A 20,100-nucleotide genomic window follows, 5' to 3' on the forward strand; every position below is an offset into this window, starting at 1 on the left:
CAGAAAGCAGAGATGAAGTTTCAGTATTTATTTGTGTAATGGAAGGAAAGGGGCTCAGTGAATACGGGGAGGAAACAGGCTTGATGTGAATAATGAAGGCCAGGCAACAAGGAGCATCTTTGGACACATTCAGGCAGGAGTGGGCAAAGTCAGTGAGCAGGGCTAAGGAACATTTAATTGAGGATATTAAAGAAAAGCAGAAGATTTCTGTGGGAGGAAGTAGTTAAATGCACCATCTGTTTAGGTCTCTAGTAGACTTTAAATGATTTCAGGATATGTGTTTTAACCATTTTGAGGCTTAAATGGTAAAAACAGCTTCTTTACTGGGTCATAGTCACATTTTGTGTATTTCTGGTTATTTTTAGGTTTATAAAGTATTCACATATCATGGTATTGTTTCTTTGTTAGAGCATCGAGAGGGATAGTTTTCATATAATCCTACGTGACATAGTGAAGACAGCCATAGTACAGTTTTTCCCTGCAAGTTTTGTAAACTCTTTAACAGGAAGCCATGTATTGTAAATCTATCACTTCCTGAAAAGTTATTCGAGAGAAAACAGTATTTTTCAGCTGAACGAACTTTACTTTCATGTTATTTGTGCACTTGACTTAAATATTCTTTTGGTTTAGTACATTGTGAAATTTCCAATACACAGTGTTTAATTTTATTTAACCACCTCTATTCTTGGTGCAAATAGAAAATAATGAAATTAATTCTATGCTTTCACATAGGTATATTCAGTTTCAAAAAATAAAAATGGTTTCTAAAAGATACACAGTTGAAAAATAGACAAAGGGTATGAAAAAGTAGTTAAATCAACTGACCAAAAAACAAAAGGATTTATAAACCTGTGAGGCTCAATTTCATTCATAAGAAGAATGCAACTATAATATATCGTTTCTTTCATCCATCACATTGCGAGGATAAAACGCAGTTTGTTTTTTAATTAATTAATTAATTTTTAAAATTTTATTTTATTTTGAAAATTTACAATATTGTATTGGTTTTGCCAAATATCGAAATGAATCCTCCACAGGTATACATGTGTTCCCCCTCCTGAACCCTCCTCCCTCCTCCCTCCCCTAAAACGCAGTTTTGTGGCTATAGGGAAATTGTTCATGTCAGGGTATGGCTACTTTGATATACCATTGATATGAGAGTATATCAGAATTAAAAATGCACCTATGTTCGATACAGTGAATTCAATTCTAAGGATTTACCTCCAGAGATATGCATGCAAGTTTTCAATGTTTACTTTGGTATTCAGTACATATTGCCTCCACTCTTATTTATTCACAGACTGTTTAAATAAACCTTAGCATTCCTCTGTGTATATGTGTGTAAAATTAAAAAGTATAACAGAGTATCTTTATTTGGCATGTATCTTTGCACAAATGTACACACACATACACAGACACACCTACACAATTCTATATAGACAGAATACCAGAGCTCTAGAATATAAGGGAACTTTCTGTTCATTGTATTTTTTTCATTCAGTTTGAGTTTTTGTTTCTCTCAAGTACATGTATCAATTTTTTTAAAGTTTTAAGTGTTTTTGAGATATATTACTTGCTATGAAAGTGTCAATTCCATGGGTTTTTAGTATGTTTACAGAGCTGTGTACGTCTCCATATGGTCTAATTTTGGATATTTTCATCAACCCCTGAAGAAACCGTATAATGGGCAAACTCCCTGTCAGCCCTCACTCTACTTGCTGTATGGACATTTGTCTATTACGAAATTTCAGATAAATGGTGTCGTACAACATGTGGTCTTTTGTAACTGGCTTCCTTCACTTAAATAGTTTTTCTGAGGTTCATTCATGTTGTGAAGGAAATGGCACCCCACTCCAGTACTCTTGCCTGGAAAATCCCATGGACGGAGGAGCCTGGTGGGCTCCAGTCCCTGGGGTCGCTAAGAGCTGGACACAACTGAGCGACTTCACTTTCACTTTTCACTTTCATGCATTGGAGAAGGAAATGGCAACCCACTCCAGTGTTCTTGCCTGGAGAATCCCAGGGACAGAGGAGCCTGGTGGGCTGCCGTCTCAGGGGTCGCACAGAGTTGGACATGACTGAAGCAACTTACCAGCAGCAGCAGCATGTTGTATTATGCCCTTAATTATTTTTTTGAATTAAATAAATCAAAGTGATAATAGCAGTTTCAAAAGCACTTATCCTGTTTAAGTATATTGTACAATTATTGTGAAATGGAAGGGAATTATAGAGAAATTATTTCTTGTCAGTAGTTACCATTCCTTGAGCATCTTTGATGTACTGGTCATTCTATTAGGCTTTATGTATGTTATCTTACTCAATGCTTACAATCTGTGTAATAGTTAATATTGTATTATTTCCACAAATGAGTAAACTGTGATATTATTTTGTGTGTCAATTTAGACATAACAATGTAAGGTATAAAAATAGATGTGTGCAGTGCATACTTTACAGCTAAAGTTAGAATATGTTAAGTGTAGCATTACCACGATGCACAGTGTAAATGTCATTTATTAGCCAGGCAGGTCTAACAGAACTTTTTGCAATTATGGCTATGTCTGTAACTGCTTGTCCGGTATGGGATCCACTGCTGGATGGAGTCCACTGAAGATGAGAGAGGAAGATATTCAGCTGGTTACTGATTAGGGCATGTACATGAGGAAGATACCCAGGTCAAAGAATGACCTGAAAGGATTAGAAGTGCTTAATTGAGTGCTTGCATTCAAACAGCAGTAGAAATAGTGTCTGTTCCTATCAGCCAGCCTGGAAAATCTCAAGATTCATGTGGCACTGGGTAGAGTACACATAAGGGTCTTATCTCAGCCGTGGGGAATAATTAGTCCTAAGTTGAGCACTACCCCACGCCCTCCTAAAATATCTTAAAAGCAAGTCACTAAAGGATTTGACTGTTTCCAAATAACTGTGACCAAGAACAAAGCTCAAGAAGATTTATGGACATACAAAAGTATCCAACAGCCACCAAGGTAAAATTCAGAATGTGTGATATCCAATCAAAATTACCAGGCATGCAGTAAGAAACAGGAAAAGTTGACCTGTAATGAGGAGATAATCAATCAATTAATACTGAATGAAAACTGACAAAAGCTGTTAGTTGGCAGGCAATGACATTAGAAAGCATTGTTATAAGTGAATTCTGTAGTTTCACAAGAGTTAGAGACATGGAAAATGGGGGGAAAATCAAATCACATTTCTAATTATGATATAATAATTACATGTGTAAAATTTACTGGGTTGCATTAATAACATATTATACATTACAGAATAAAATATTAATGAACTTGAAGACATACGAATAGAAATGATCCATAATGAATCATGGAGAATAAAGGTGTTTTTTTTTTTTACAAAATAAAGAGAAAATTAGAGTTGTGGAACAACTTTAGGTGACCTACTATATAATAATTGGAGTTCCCAAAGAGGAAAGGGAGAGGGAGAAAATATATTTCATGTAATTATGGTTAAAAATTTTCAGAGTAGATGGAAACTATAAATCTACAGATCGAAGAAATTTAATGAAGCCCTAGTAAAAGAGGCATGAAAAAGACTACTCTAAGATACCTCATAATCAAATTCTAAGAAGACACTGAAGTGGAACTCATTGAGCCAACTACTGAAATAAAATGATCCATCAACTTAGAAATTGATACCCAGGAAAAATAACTTTAAAAACAAAGGTCAAAACTTTTTTAGACATACATTTTTAAGAAAAATATTTCAAATATATTTTCTATAAAATATATAGAACTATAATGGATAACAGTAATAGCACACGTGTTAGGGACAGGGAGAAACAGAAGTGTATTATTGAGGGATTCCACTTTATATGTTAAGTGGTATAGTATCACTTGAATGGAGACTGTATCAATTTAAAGATGTTTAATATAAATCCTTTAAACAAACAAGCCAACAGTGGAGGGAAGATGGAGTCTTTTAAAAAAACTGAGTTGATTCACAAAAGGCAGAGGAAGAAAAAAGAAACAAGGAACTATTGAGGGCTTTTCTGCTAGCTCACTGGTAGAGAATCTTCCTGCCAAGACATGAGACCCAGGGTCAATCCCTGGTCTGGGAGGACCCCACCTCCCGCAGAGCAACTGAGCCTGTGCCCTAGAGCCTGGAAGCCGCAGCTCTGAGGCCACGAGCTGCAGCTACTGAAGCCTGGGCGCCTAGAGCCTGTGCTGCACAAGAGAGGCCCGCACACTGCAGCTGGAGAGTGGCCCCCTGTGTACCGCAAGTGGAGAACAGCACCCGCAGTCACCAGGACCCAGCGCGGCTGAAAATAAATAAATAAAATTATGAAAAAGAAACTATAGGAAAAATAGCAAGAGGACAGATTTAGTTCTGAACTTACCAATAATCGTCTTAAATGTAAACAATCTAAATATGCCAAATGAAGAGGTGGAGGTTTCAGACAGGATAAAAAAGCAAGAAACAGCAATATGATGCCTCTAGGCATTGAATATAAAGACCAAATCAATTAAACGAGTGGAAAACTAACGGTAACCAAAAGAAAGCTGGAATTACTGTCAGATGAAATAGATTTCAAAGCAAAGAATGCCAGAGGTAAAGAAGGTGATTTCATCATGGTAAAGTAGGCATAATTCTAAATGTCTTGTCCCTGATAGCAGAGCTTCAGAATAGTCCAAGGAAAAACTGATAGAACTGTGAGGAGAGATTATGGAGACACCTGCATAATTACAGCAGGATATTTTGATACTGTGTCTCAATAATTGTTGAACAAGTAGACAGATAAATCAATAAAGATTTATAAGACTGGAACAACACTGTTAAGCAGGTTGACTCTCGCCCGGCAACAGTTGAATTCACATTCTTTTAAAAGGCACACAGGTTATTTACCAAACATATAAAACATATTCTGGGACATCAAATAAGTTTTGATAAATCTAGGAATAATCAAGTCCAATGAAGTATTTTCTGATCCTAATAAAATAAATAAGTCAGTGACAACAAAAAGATAGCTGAAAATCCCCAAGTATTTGGAAATCAAACAACACACTTCTAATGAAGTCATGGACATGAGTTTGAGTGGGTGATGGACGGGGAGGCCTGGTGTGCTGCCGTCCACGGAGTCGCAAAGAGTTGGACACGACGGAGCAACTGAGCTGAACTGAACTGAACTGAATTAAGCCATGGATCATAAAAGGGAGCAAAAGCAAACATTAGAAAGTATTTTGAATGGAACAAAAATGGACTCTAGCATATTAAAATTAGGATACTTGTACATCAGATATTAGGAGGAAATTTATATCATTGTACATCTATATAGGAAAAGAACAAACAAAAACTTAAACCAATGGCCTAAATTTCTAACTTTAAGAAACTAAGAAAACAAAATCAAACCAAACAAAAAGGAATTAATAAAAATTAAATTTAAGTAAACAAGATAGAAAATGGAAAAAGAAAATTGATTAAGCAAAAGCTCTTCTTTTGATAAAAGTCAATACAGTTAATAAATTCGTAGACTAATAAAGATAAGAAGATACAAATTGCCAGTGTTGGGAGTGAGAAAGGTGACATCATACAGAGTCTTACTGCAGAGACAATGAAGGAATGCCATTAAAAACATTTTGGGTGTGATGGATATGTTCATTACCTTAATTCTGATTTTACAGCTGTGTACCTATGTCAGAAATTACAAATTTGTACACATTAAATGTCAGTTATACCTCAATATATAAAAAATTTTTAAATAGCCACACATGTGAAAAGTAGCTGCAGAATTAAACTATGGAGCAGTATTCTATAAGATCTTTGAGGGTTAGAATCATTTTTAAATATCTCCTGTATAGAATGGAAACAGTAACACTTGACCAATACTTGTTTAATAGAGGAAATGCAAGATACAACCAACAGGGCAGATACGGATGTATCACGGGGTTTTTAAGGATCTGTGTTTCCTACTATGAAAAAAATACATTACCTGAAGTACCTTTTACCTCTAAAATCTTATAATTCGAAACACAGAGACTATATTCTTCATTCAACTACAATTTGCATTTATTTGGAAAAGCAGTCTGTTGAAGTTAGTGTTTAACAGATTAAGCACAATTAATTAAAAAAAAAAACTTTGAAAAGTGTATTTTGCTAAAAATGAAGTCCTTTCTTTAACATCTTTAACATAATACTGACCATCTTTCTCAATAAAATTAAAAAATATTTTCCATTGGTTCTCTTGATAGAGTCCCCTTGTTTATTCCTCATCTCCTCAGAGTCTCTACTAACAAGTCTTTGCTTCCTTGACCACTTTGTGTAAAACCACCCCTTTATCTCCTTATTGTACTTTGTTTTACTTCAAAATTCATTACTGTCTGACATACTAATTTGATATCTTCTCTTACCTTACCAGAAGATAAGTTCCACAAGGGCAAGGCCTTTGTCCATTTTGTATACTGTTTTAAGTTCTACAATAGTGCCTGGCGCGTGGTTTGTGTGAATATTTCTCGAATGAGTTGATCACTTGTACTTTAATAATATCCCTTACCTGTTTCCTCCTGCTTGCACAGATTTTTATGTCTTAAAACTATTAAAAAAAAAGTGAACTTCAAATATTGGTGATTTGAGAAGATTTCATAAAGTCAAAGTCTACTTGCTTTTAAACAAAGGTTTTAAAATCCTTTCCAGGTTTCTCTGTCTCTGGATGAGGTTTCTATATCTACATCACTTTCATGAATTACAGAACAAAATAAAAATAATCTGCTAAATCCCTGACACTGCAAGTATTGTCTCATTTAATCTTCCCAACAATTCAAACTGAGGTGATATACTCACTTTACAAATAAGGGATCTAAGATTTTAGGGGAAATTATAAAAAACACATCATGTCTGCATCTCCTTTGCTACCTTGCAATTAGGACATCAGTACTATCTTTCTAGATTCCATATATATATACATTAATATATGATCTTTCTCTTCCTCTTTCTGACTTACTTCACTCTGTGTAATAGGCTCTAAGTTCTTCCACCTCATTAGAAAGCATCAAAAGTCACACAGAACTAGATTCAAACCTTTATTTGCCTTATTCCAGAGCTTGAGTTCTTAAACATTATATTCTTTCCCAGTTTCAAATGTATTATTCATGAAGATAATTGTTAGTTTCATGTGAGCACAGATAGGTCTAAGCATATGAGGATGGAGCATAGAAACATTTTGACGGAGACTTTTGGAAATTTTCTTTGGAGAAGATAGAGAACTTAGGAAGGACTTCCAGAGTGGTTTGTGAATGGAGTTTGTGAGGGGGATAATGACTTGTGCAGGGAAAGAATGAAATACTGAGCATTTGGGAAGATTGGCATTGCCCCAAGGGGATTCAAGGAAAGGGAAATAAAAATTGAGTTTCTTGATCTGGATCATTGGCTAGCAAATTATTGCCAGTAAACAAACTCACTTGGAATTTATAATTGATTAAGCAGTAACTGAAAATTATTCTTTATGCTTTGTCACATTTTCAAAAACAGTGACATGAACCTTATGCATCATGGATAAGGTATTTTTAAAGACAAGAGAGATTGGTAGAGGAAAAGAAGGAGATAGGAGAGAAGAGTGTGTGCATGTTTATTAGATTTGATATACTTTATAATGAAAGTGAAAGTGAAGCCACTCAGTCGTGTCCGACTCTCTGCGACCCCATACACTGTAGCCTACCAGGCTCCTCTGTCCATGGGATTTTCCAGGCGATAGTACTGGAGTGGATTGCCATTTCCTTCTCCAGGGATCTTCCCAACCCAGGGCTTGAACCCAGGTCTCCCTCATTATAGACAGACGCTTTACCATCTGAGCCACCAGGGAAGTATATATAATGAAAGATTTCATATATTACTTTACAAGAAATTAATAAAAGTGTTTTGTAGTAATTGATACCCATCCTTTTAAAAGAATGGACTTCCCTTTGGTTCAGATAGTAAAGAGTCGGCCTGCAGTGCAGGGGACCTGGGTTTGATCCCTGCGTCAGGAAGATCCCCTGGAGAAGGAGATAGCAATCCACTCCAGTATTCTTGCCTGGAGTATCCCATGGACAGAGGGGTCTGGAGGGCTGCAGTACATGGGGTCACAAAGAGTCAGACATGACTAAGTGATTAACACACACATCCTTTTAAAAAATTAATTTAAACTAAAAAAAAAAAAAAAATGCAGCTGCCCCATTTCTCCCAGCACTCTCCTGCATCCTGTAACCTATCTGTTCTCGGTAGCTGTGAGCTCAAATTTCTCTCTCTCTTTCTTCCTTCTTTGTTCTTCTTTCTCCCTTCTTCCTCCTCCTTCACATTCCACACAAAAGAGATCATATGATATTTGTCTTTCTCTGACCTACTTATTTCACTTAAAGCACGGTGCCCTCATGGTCCTTCCATGTTGTTGCAATTGGCAAGATTTCATTCTTTTTTATGGCTGAATAGTATCCCCCCACCTGTGTGTGTGTGTGTGTCTGTGTATACCACGGTTTAATCATCCATTCATCTATTGATGGACAGTTGTTTCCATATCTTGGCTATTGTAAATAGTGCTTCACGTATGTCTTTTCCAGTTAGTGTTTTCATTTTCTTTGGATAAATATTCGGATGTGGAATTGCTGGACCGTATGGCAGTTTTATTTTTACTTTTTTGAAGTGCTCCATGCTGTTGTCCATAGTGATTGCACCAATTTGCTTTCCCACCAACAGTACACAGGGGTTCCCTTTTCTTCATATCCTCATCAACACTTGTTATTTCTAGTCTTTTTGATGAAAGCCATTCTAACAAGTGTTAGATGATATCGTATTATGGTTTTGATTTGCATTTGCCTAATGTTGAACATATTGTCATGTACTTGTAGGCCATTTATTAGTCTTCTTTGGAAAAATTTAATCTTCTGACTATTTTGGATTATTTGTTCTTTTGATATTGAGTTGTAGGAGTTCTTTTTATATTTTGGACTTTAGTCCTTTATCAATTATGTCATTTGTAATTATCAATAACCTCAGATATGCAGATGACACCACCCTTATGGCAGAAAGTGAAGAGGAACTCAAAAGCCTCTTGATGAAAGTGAAAGAGGAGAGTGAAAAAGTTGGCTTAAAGCTCAACATTCAGAAAACAAAGATCATGGCATCCGGTCCCATCACTTCATGGGAAATAGATTGGGAAACAGTGGAAACAGTGGCAGACTTTATTTTTCTGGGCTCCAAAATCACTGCAAATGGTGACTGCAGCCATGAAATTAAAAGATGCTTACTCCTTGGAAGGAAGGTTATGTCCAACCTAGATAGCATATTGAAAAGCAGAGACATTACTTTGCCAACAAAGGTCCATCTAGTCAAGGCTATGGTTTTTCCAGTGGTCATGTATGGATGTGAGAGCTGGAGTGTGAAGAAAGCTGAGCGCCGAAGAATTGATGCTTTTGAACTGTGGTGTTGGAGAAGACTCCTGAGAGTCCTTTGGATTGCAAGGAGATCCAACCAGTCCATTCTGAAGGAGATTAGCCCTGGGTGTTCTTTGGAGGGAATGATGCTAAAGCTGAAGCTCAGTACTTTGGCCACCTCATGTGAAGAGTTGACTCATTGGAAAAGACTCTGTTGCTGGGAGGGACTGGGGGCAGGAGGAGAAGGGGACGACACAGAGGATGAGATGGCTGGATGGCATCACCGACTTGATGGACATGAGTGTGGGTGAACTCCGGGCGTTGGTGATGGACAGGGAAGCCTGGCGTGCTGCAATTCACGGGGTCGCAGAGTCGGACACAACTGAGTGACTGAACTGAACTGAACCTTTGTTTTTCAGAACTTTTTAGTTTACTATCTCACTTTATTTTTGCTTTTATTGCTTTTGGTGTCAGATTTTTAAAAATCACCATGACCTATGTCTAGGAGCTTGCCAACTATGTTTTTTTCTGGGAGTTTTATGTTTCAGGCCTTACATTCAAATCTGTAATCTATTTTGAGTTAATTTTGTGTGCGATTTTAGATAGTGGTCCAGCTTCATTCTTTTGCATGTGTCTATCCTATTTTGAAATACCACTTATTGAAGAGACTGTTGTATCCCCATTGTGTATTCTTGGCTTCTTTATCATAAATCAATTGACCGTGTATGCATGGGTTTATTTCTGGACCCTTTTATTCTGTATCATTCTCTGTTCTCTTTTTATGCCAATACCATACCATTTTGATTACTATAGCTTTGAAATATGTTTTCAAATCAGAGAGCATGATGCCCATCCTCTTTTGGCTTGGTAGGCTTATATGTCTCTAAGTCATTCAGTTTGTGTTTATAATGCGTATCTTAAGCCAAGGTGGCAAATCTATCAAGCTTGATTTGTAATAGCAAAATTTTTTACACTTTCCTTAGGTCAAATGCAATTTGTGTTGGGAATAGATGAACACTTTTGTAAAACTGTTTTCGTGGTTCCTTGTGATCAGTTTTTAACAATAGTTGATGATTGTTCACTTGTCATTTGTCTGTGATGTGAGAACACTAATTTCTGTGTTTAATTTACGCTGTTATTGTTGACATTGGCACACATTTTATAACATCTGTTTTATTGATTTAAAACAATTTTATGGAGATCCACTTTCTTGGCATAACTAAGCTTTTGGTCAGGACTTAGGTTTGGATTCTTTTCATATACGTCTTAGTATATTGTGTTTAGTGTGATGTGTTTTAAGGGAGCTTCTTTAATCCAGATTTATTGTGTGTTCTGTTGCTTGATTTTAGAGGAATTTTTTTTTTTTTTAGTAGAGAGTCTATATCCCATACAGGAGGATTATATTTTTAGGGGGCTTTCTTATTGATTATAATTGGTTGTCAACTGGGCTGTGTTTTATATTTTAAAATCTGGTTATCTTGATATTATAGTTAATAATAGCTTTATGATTAAAGTTAAAATAGCTTTATGATTTTTCTGCTGACTTCACTCTATAAAAGCCATTGTCTTTGTTCTTGGGTTACTTGCTTCTTCAGGAATTCTTAGATATAATTTAAAAATTGGCTATTCTTTTTTGAACCCTGTTACCCTCTACTGAATCTATATACATGCACACATGTATGTATAGTGTTTATATCTAAATATGTGTATATACACAAACATATATATTGTATAATTATGTAGTTTTATTTATTTGTATATGTGTAAATATACAGACTCATTTATGCCTTGATATAACTTTTTGAAAGGTAGGGAATGTGATATGTATATGACTGGTTTTGTACACCTTTTCATTGTTTCAGGTATAAGGTTTAATAGTGGGTATTTTGCTTTGATAAGACACACAAATGATGATGTCAGTGTTCTCTTGCAAGTAATGTATTATCTCCTTTTTATAGGTCCTTTTGTTCTGCATTACAGCTGCCATGTACATGTTCTTTTTCAGGTATGTTCTATCTATTTACTTTAATAGAAAAAATATTCTTCCTTGGCAATTTAAAAATCATCTGTATAACTAATGTGTTTTCTAAATTATTATTCCCCACAAATGACATGAATTTTTGTTTGATTTGTTTTGTTTTCTGGAGTGGTGAGTGATAAGTCACTGCTTCTTAGTGAAGAGAGAAAGAGAGGGAAGGAAGATGTGATATTTTTCAGATTATGCTTATAAGTTCATGTTGGAAAGCTGAATATATAAATTAATAGTCCTCAGATCTTGATAAGTGAAATTTTGCTTTTTTGGCCCTCATTTTAAATACTCGTCACTCTCTTTATAAAACAATCAACATTTCAAGGATAAATGAGAGAAAAGTGATGGTAAGGCTTGATCTAAGTCTTTTGCAGAGGTAACCTATCACAGTAATCACCATCTGTAAAGCATTAAGTTAGTTTGTGATGTCAGAGTTGTATTTTTCATTGACACTGAGACTCTCAGGAATGTGGGGGAGCATTAGAATGGCTCAAACCTGTAACACCAATAAATATGGTGTCTGGCATTGTTGCATAAACACAACAGTATGGGAGTAAGAGTTTTGATTAGGAAGATTCCACTCTTTCATTTGAAGTAACACCAGTAATTTCTGTTTGTTTCACTCTTATTACACTCATTTGAATAGACTTCTTTCTTAATTTTTCATGATATAGGCAGAATTCAATCACAGCAGGAAGTACAAGTCTTTTAAAAATAAAATTTACAATGATTGACAAAGACAGTTATGGATTTTAGTGAGATGTATTTGATGGATGTCTTTTTTGTTTAACCTAAATAAGACAGTTCAACCATAGCAGAATGTTTAAACAACTAATTTCCTGTTAGAACGTTCTAATAAATATTTGATAAGCATGGTGATATAATTTTAACTTCCTTTGACATTATAAAAATGTTATATGCAAATATAAAATGATGATGTTGCTTTAATTTTTCATGTAAAGGACGGACAGGCTATTAGAAGGAAAAAAAATGGATGAAGTTTTTGAGGTGGGGAGGACTTATTCATAATGGAGTGCATGGTATTTTATGTCGGTTGTTAGTGACTGAGAAATCATTGCAGCTACCTGGGGGCATTTGTGAAATCATATGACCTACTATTTTTAACATACTTTCATATATACTTTACAACTCCTATAGTCGCTTTCTTATATTTTGGTAATTTAGGGGTGTGGTATGGGAGTTGAGAACAATGACTTTCATTTTATCAGTTTCTAAAACCTTAATTGTATTTAGATGCATTATTAGGACAGTATTACAAGTTCATGTAGTTTATCTTTATCCTCTGTCTAATCTGAAGATACCTAGTGGGAGAGATGTTAAAAAAAAGAGATAAAAACTTAGAAACATATCTTTTCTTGGCGTGCATAGGAGGAAAGTACAATATCAAGTAAAGTTTTTTGTGTGTGTGAGAGTTCCTACCAAACCCAGGTTGTTAAGTGAAACAGTCCTTCCCAATATGGCACTTTAAGACAGCACGTTTGATCAACGTTTAGCATTTCTTAGTCATCAGAAGTTTTTGAGGTTAAAAAAAAATTGCATTGAATATACCGACCGGGCCCAATGTTAGTCAGGGCCCTAGGATATTGTACTTTGAAAACTGCTGCCATCAAACTAGTATTTTTGGTGTAGAAGGAAAATCAGGCCTATAAATATGTATTTTGGTGCAGAGCTACGGAACCTTTTCCTGTTTCAGTCACAAAGTCTAGGTTAAAAACAACAATTTAAAATACTTTCCAGAAGGCTCAATACAAGGTTTTAGTGCCAAGATAAACATTTTCCATTTTCTGAGGAAAGGGGTTGTTTTTCTCCAAAAAGGAGCACTATCACCAAATTCCTAGTGTTCTTGGCAGAAGTTAGTTTGAATAACTCAACAAAAGAAGTTTGGTAAATGGTAAAATAAAACCATTTATAATGTACTGCAACCAAAGAAAACAATATTATATGTTTGTCTGAACTCTAGCTTGTGTTTGGAATGTACAAACAAGTTAGTAGTTAGCAAGTCCAATTGTATTAGAATATTTTGTTTTTGAAATTCAGCTTTATTATAAATACAGATATATTAGGACTTATTTATTCCATTTATTAACAATTATTTTAATTCTAATTGCATAAAATTAGATCAGTAAATATCAAATAATATTGTCCCTATGATTCCATTTATGGTAACCTTTACTAAGAAGAGGATAAGGGAAACATTTTGTGTTAGAAATGAGTCAACTTGTGTTTTTATCCTAACCCATAAATGGGAAAAAGGGAAATGAGACCCCATTTCAATACAGAGAAAATTTGCCAATTTTATGTTTTTTTAAAGAAAGAACTTAGGAAGTAGTTCCATAAGTATTTTCTTAAAGTGACATAGGATGTGATAGTTACAAAGTGAATTTACTTAAAAAACAACAGAGTGTTCATAGTATTGAAACCATGGTTATTCAAATATGTAGTGAAAATATCTTACTTTTGCATAGCTCTTAGTTATTTTATAGGTATAGGTCTTTTCACGTTATCCCATATATGATGATCTCTTTTTATCTTTTTTATTTTTTTAAAATTATGAAAGTATGATATCATATTTACAGGAAACTTGGAAAATACAGAACAGTTACATACAGTTCCACTATATATTACAGTTATTTTTTTAAGTAGATAAATTAAGATTTTTAGTTGGAGTTTCAATATCAAACTCTCAAAAATTAATAGAATGAATATACAGAAAGGTCGAAGGATTTAGTAAGCCTGAAAAACACTGAATCAATTAAACATAATTAAAATTTATACAGCTTTCACACAACAGTAGCTACAAATTCTATTCAAGTTCCCATAGACTATAAACTAGGAGACACTGGAACATATCCAGGGACATAAAACAAGGTATAAAAATTTCATGGTCTAAAGGTATTGAAGTCATAGAGAGTCTGTTCTCTTGTCACTGTGAAATTATGTTAGAAATCAATATCAAAAGGTATTTGAAAATAACCCACATATTTTCAAGCGCAATGTGACCTTTACCAAGAAAGATCTTTGATTTAGCCATTGAAAGCCTCAATAAAGTTAGAAGAATGAAAAAATGCAGAGGGTGATTGCAGAGAAGGAAGCATTTAAATAAGAATTTAATACCAAAATGAGAAGTTAATATTAAAGACACTTTAAAAACCCCATCATACATGGTGGTGTTGATTTTTAATTGGCACCCCAGAAATAAAGCTTACATTTGAATGAAATTCTGGGAGCACTTCACAGGTGTGGGTGGAGGGAAGGTAATATGTGAACAGAAAGTTCTAGTCTTGTTCCAGTTCTTAGCCAGTTGGCCATCCAGCTGTGGGTTGATATGAATCAGGGTACAATATTTTAAAGAGTGTTTTGAAAGACAAAGCCTCGCTATACGGTTCCAGTGGGCATTATTCATAACCACTTTGCCTTCTTTGTTTAAGCATTATATTATTTTGTATGTTATTGTCATGACTGCCTGAGAGCATGTCTGTCACTATCAATTCAGACCAAGCAGAAGTCGTACTCGAAAACTTGATAGACTGTTTTGTCAAATGCATCTCTTTAAGGTATTTCTTTACTTCCAAGAGCGTATATGTGGGTAAAGAAATGTACATTTTTTTTTCAGGTAAAAGGGTTTATCATAATTATTGATTCAGGCTTGCTTAGGATCTTCCCAACAGTCAATGTGGAGAAAATAGTTTCTTTTGAACCACTTGCTCTTTCTTGTTTTGAGAAACAAAGGAGAAAATCAACAGTAAGACAGACAGTGCAACAAAACTATTATGCTTAATCCTGCTCACAACTTTTAAATGTTATTTTACCTGTTTTATTGTCAACAATAGTGATCTGTGTATTAAAAATATTAATATTTTTTTAAAATGAAGTAATCCAGTTTCATTTTTCTTTCATTTAAAATTGTATCATAAAGCATATTATGACAACTTTGATTCCATCTTAGTGAGTACCTAGCTAGAAATTCTTTCCACCTATGCAAAGGCAGCAACAAATCCAACAATTTGTTTAAACATGTAGATTGAACAGCTCAGACTTGTTGTCATAGCAGATAATCTACAGACTGTATATGACTGATTCACAGCAGACATATGTTAATCTGCTATAAACGTTGGATTTTTAGTTAAAAACCAGTGCAAATTAAAGTTTATTGTGGTTGTGTTTTATACATATTTAGGAACAGTTTTGATGACTGCTATTCCATGAATTTGTGGAGGCCAACATTAATAAGCTATAATATTTCATTAGTCTCAACATATGGATGTAGATTTTTTTTTTAGAAAGCAACACTATTTATTGATTGGACAACCTACAGTTCTTGAGTGAAAGATGTTTCTGATTGTCTTTAAATCTGTTTACATAAACTTAATATCTTTGAAATAACAACTAGTAAAAACTTTTGATTTGGGTCTTTCAGCCATTTACTGATTTTTGAAAAACCCTTTAAATATCAGTAAGTTTCTGTATTTTTAAATTATTATTTAAAATGACACAAAAATCCAATCTAGAAAATTATATATGGCATTTGGAGTTTAAGAGTTTCTTTCAGGTTTCGGGGAACTTGTCTTAAATAATTAAATTTTTATTTCAAGGAGATCAGTTCCAGCAATGCTGAGTGAGAATGAATTGGGGTTTTGAGGGGGCATAGTACCAGATAATGGGAGGACACCAAGGCAGTTATTCAGCAGAGAAATGGTGAGGGCATCATTGAAGGTTATGATCATGACCTGATGAAGAGTAAATTTATCTAAAACAGGAGGAAGAGCAAAACACTGAAAAGTGTGGAAATTACATACAAGTTTTGTAAACACTGAGATTGAGTTGCCTTTAAGACGTTCACATAGGGAAATACAGATATCATTTATTTGGAGTTCATGAGATAAACAGAGGCTATTCTTGATTGTCATAGGAGCAGTTTGACTTTGGACAAATTATACAACTTCTGTATACCTCAGCTTTTTCATTATTAAAAAGTGTAAATTGTTATATGGACCTCATAGGTAGGATTGTGGGCATTACATAAAAAACGATGTCTTTCCAACTTTTTTGGATGTCACTCAAAACAAGAACTGTATTTTAAATTGTGACTGTGCATATACACACATAAATTTCCCTGAATAATATATAACCTTACTACATGTAAACATTTGTATAGTTTCCATTCTAGTTTAGTTCATTTATTTTAAAAGCTGTTTTGCCCCAATAATGGATAACTGCTAGCAGTGTGAAAGACTGCTGGACCTAATACATGTGAGCACCTAGCACAGTAATTGTTATTTTAGTAAAAATAGAGTTGAGAAGTGTTTGTTGTTTTTAAACTTAGGGAAGATAGTTAATTAAAGTAGAGAATTTGAGGAATGAAACTGTATTTACTGTTTATGCTGTAGATATATCCAGTAAGGTAAGGGTTAAAGAAGTGTTCGTTTTGCTCTAGCAACCTGGTTGAGAAATTTCAGTGGTAACCTGTTGAGAAATTTCTGTAGTTGAGTTGAAATAATAGATTGAGAGATAAATGTGCCATGTTATATACTTTTAAATACAGTGGTATCTGTCAATTATTTCTCAATAAAGTTGGGAAACATTTTTCAAATAAAGAGAAGAAAATGGCAGTCCAGTGGTTAGGACTCCAAGCTCTAACTTCTGAGGCCCTGAGGTCAGTCCCTCGTTAGAGAACTTAAGATTCCACAAGCTGCACTGCACAACCAAAAAAAAAAAAAAAAAAAGTAAAAAATGTGAGGTGTTGAAGCAGAATGAGTTCGAGAGAATAAAGATGGGAAAAATTGTTATAGGATTAAGGGTTTTTCTTTTGTTTTCCTTCTTTATTCATCTATTGAGGTAAGAGAGATGGTGTGTGCATGCTCAGTCGCTTCAGTTGTGTCTGACGTTTTGCGATCCCATGGACTGTAGCCCGCCAGGCTCCTCTGTCCATGGGATTCTCCAGGAAAGAATACTGGAGTGGGTTGCCATGCCCTCCTCCAAGGGATCTTCCTGACCCAGGGATCAAACCCACGCCTCTTATATCTCCTGCATTGGCAGGCGGATTCTTTACCATAAGCACCTGCGAAGCCCATCAAGAGAAACTGGATTATGAGAAAGCTTACGTGGATAAAAGAAGATTGCACAAGCAAGAGAGATTGGCACATTGGAGAATGAGAAAGAAAAGAGAAATGGTCTAGGATCCAGTCCAAAATGTCTGCATAGATGGCTAGATTGTGAAACCTATTTATCTGAGAGATATCACGATAAACAACCAACCGGGAGGAAAGTTAAGCTCTGTTAGAAAGCTTCATGAAACCTACTTATCTGAGAGATATTATGATAAACAACCAACTGGGAGGAAACTGAAGCTCTGTTTGAAAGTTTCACACAGTTTAAGTGAAAGAGGACTGATAGAAATAATAGGAAATAGAAAAATCTAGTGCTTTTTGTGGCTTCCTGAATTCATTGTCATTCCTGAAAGATAAATTGTTAGTGAGTAGACATGGACTTGTGAAACCAGCATTCTTCAAAAGATACATTCAGGTGAAACAAGGTACTATCATAATTGGCAAATAAAACCAGTCAGCTTAGCAAAAAATACAAAACCTGTCTAATGAAAAGAGACAGTATGGAGAATGTTGCTTTCTTCAAAGCAAATAGAAAACATGGGTTCATAAATGTTGTGAATCACTTCCTCTGAGAATGCAAAGCTTATGACTGTTACCTGACTTTATTTTTGGGAGGAGAAAATTATTCTCCCTCTTCAGTGAATGGGCTCCATCTGTGGATGAAAGTTGTGGCAAGTCTATTTTCACTTTTTGCCTGTTAGCCTTTGAGATACCCATGCCTAGATAAAGAAACTGCTCAAAAAATTTTAATATATATAAATGTTTATTGATTTTGTTAGAAGGCAAACGGTAATAGCGAATGGAGAAATGGTACGAACTGAAAATGCAGTTACTAAAGGACTTAATGGGACACAATCAGGTCAGAAGTGGTCAGTTGCCTTTCAAAAACTTGTTGCAACTTTATTTTCATGAGTAAAAATGACATTTATTACTGATCATAGAAAGTTCTTAGACTGGACTTTGCTAATACAAGCACTCATACTGGAAGCGGTTAAGTTTTACCTGCTTGTTTTACCAGTTATAAGGAGCGCTGCAATTCACTGTTGTCTTCATGCCTGGCTCTTTGTTTCCAGTATTCTCTACTGGAGTTTTCCTCGAGCTAATGAAGGGGTACTCTAGGATAGCAGACTTGGTTAAATGCATGAACTCTGGAGCCAGACGGTATCAGTTCAGACCCCCAGTCCATCTAAGTTCTTTGTGATCATGGATCAGTTGCTCAGCCTCTCTGGGCCTCAGGTTTTTCATCTTAAAGTGGTGATAATAACAATACTTACCTCATGGGCTTACTGGCAGTATTAAATGACTGCCACATTGTAAACTCTCAGTAAATGTTAGCTATATTTATTATTTAATTCTGAACTATTAAGATTATATATTGTATAATTCCATCAATAGGAAATGTCCAGAATAGGCAAATCCAGAGAGACAGAAAGTAGATTTGTGTTTCCTGTGGCTAGGGGACTTATGGGGAATGACGACTAATTGGTATTTCCTTTTTATGGTGCTGAAAATATTCTAAAAGTAATTATGATAATGGCGACACAATTCTGTGCATATATTAATAACTCATTGAATGATACCCTTTGAATAGTGAGTTGAATGCTAATTTTATCAATTAAGCTATTATTTGAAAAAATCTGACCTGGAAATAGATCTTTGTTGCACAGTGGCATGGTGTTTCTCGTGTGAAATGCATTGCTTTCCTCCGGGTGTCACCTCTCAGGGATGTTACTGCTTTTGTGGGCACGTAGGCGTGTACTGAGAGAGAGCATCAGGAGACTTGTCTTGTTCTAAGGTGTACCTTAGGGAGGAGTGCTCCCATGGAGGATGACGGACCCGTGCACCGCAAAGCTTGCCACCTCTCTTTCCAGAACTGTCAGAACTGCAGTTTAAAATATGCATATTCTTAGTTCTTAGACCCTTTAGAATTAGACGGGTAGCAATGAGGAAGCTACAGTGGAAGCCACAGACATGTATGAGATCATTATTACAACACTGTCCTAATAAGGCTGAAATTTGCCTTTGGTACTTATGAGTTTGGGTGTTTTTCTACTTGGTTGTTGTTCAGTCGCTCAGTTGTGTCCAACTCTTCGCAACCCCATGAACTATGGCATGCCAGGCCTCCCTGTCCCTCACCATCTCCCGGAGTTTGCCCAGGTTTATCTCCACTGCATCGGTGATGCCATCCAGCCATCTCATCTGCTGATGCCATCTTCTCCTTCTGCCCTCAATCCTTCCCAGATAGGGTCTTTTCTAATGAGTCGGCTGTTTGCATCAGGTGACCAAAATATTGGAGCTTCAGCTTCAGCACCAGTCCTTCCAATGAGTATTCAGGGTTTCCTTTAGGATTTACTGGTTTAATCTCCTTGCTGTCCAAAGTACTTTTACTTGGTAGTAACATCTGGGGATCAGTCCTGGGTGTTCATTGGAGGGACTGATGCTGAAGCTGAAATCCAATATTTTGGCCACCTCATGCGAAGAGTTGACTCGTTGGAAAAGACCCTGATCCTGGGAGGGATTGGGGGCAGGAGGAGAAGGGGACGACAGAGGATGAAATGGCTGGATGGCATCA

The 20,100-nt window shown here is 35.5% G+C and overlaps 1 protein-coding gene across 2 annotated transcripts in view; it reads left to right on the forward strand.

Annotated features, from left to right (window-relative positions):
• TMEM135 (transmembrane protein 135) overlaps positions 1-20,100 on the forward strand; it is a 262,307-nt gene that overhangs the window by 177,639 nt on the left and 64,568 nt on the right. For both annotated transcript variants that reach the window (XM_055581570.1, XM_055581569.1), the window contains one exon: positions 11,330-11,376. In XM_055581570.1, the coding sequence (XP_055437545.1) occupies positions 11,330-11,376 (47 nt within the window). The remainder of the gene's footprint in view (positions 1-11,329; positions 11,377-20,100) is intronic.

The sequence above is a fragment of the Bubalus kerabau genome, chromosome 5, assembly GCF_029407905.1.
Source record: "Bubalus kerabau isolate K-KA32 ecotype Philippines breed swamp buffalo chromosome 5, PCC_UOA_SB_1v2, whole genome shotgun sequence".
Taxonomy (NCBI): Eukaryota; Metazoa; Chordata; class Mammalia; order Artiodactyla; family Bovidae; genus Bubalus; species Bubalus kerabau.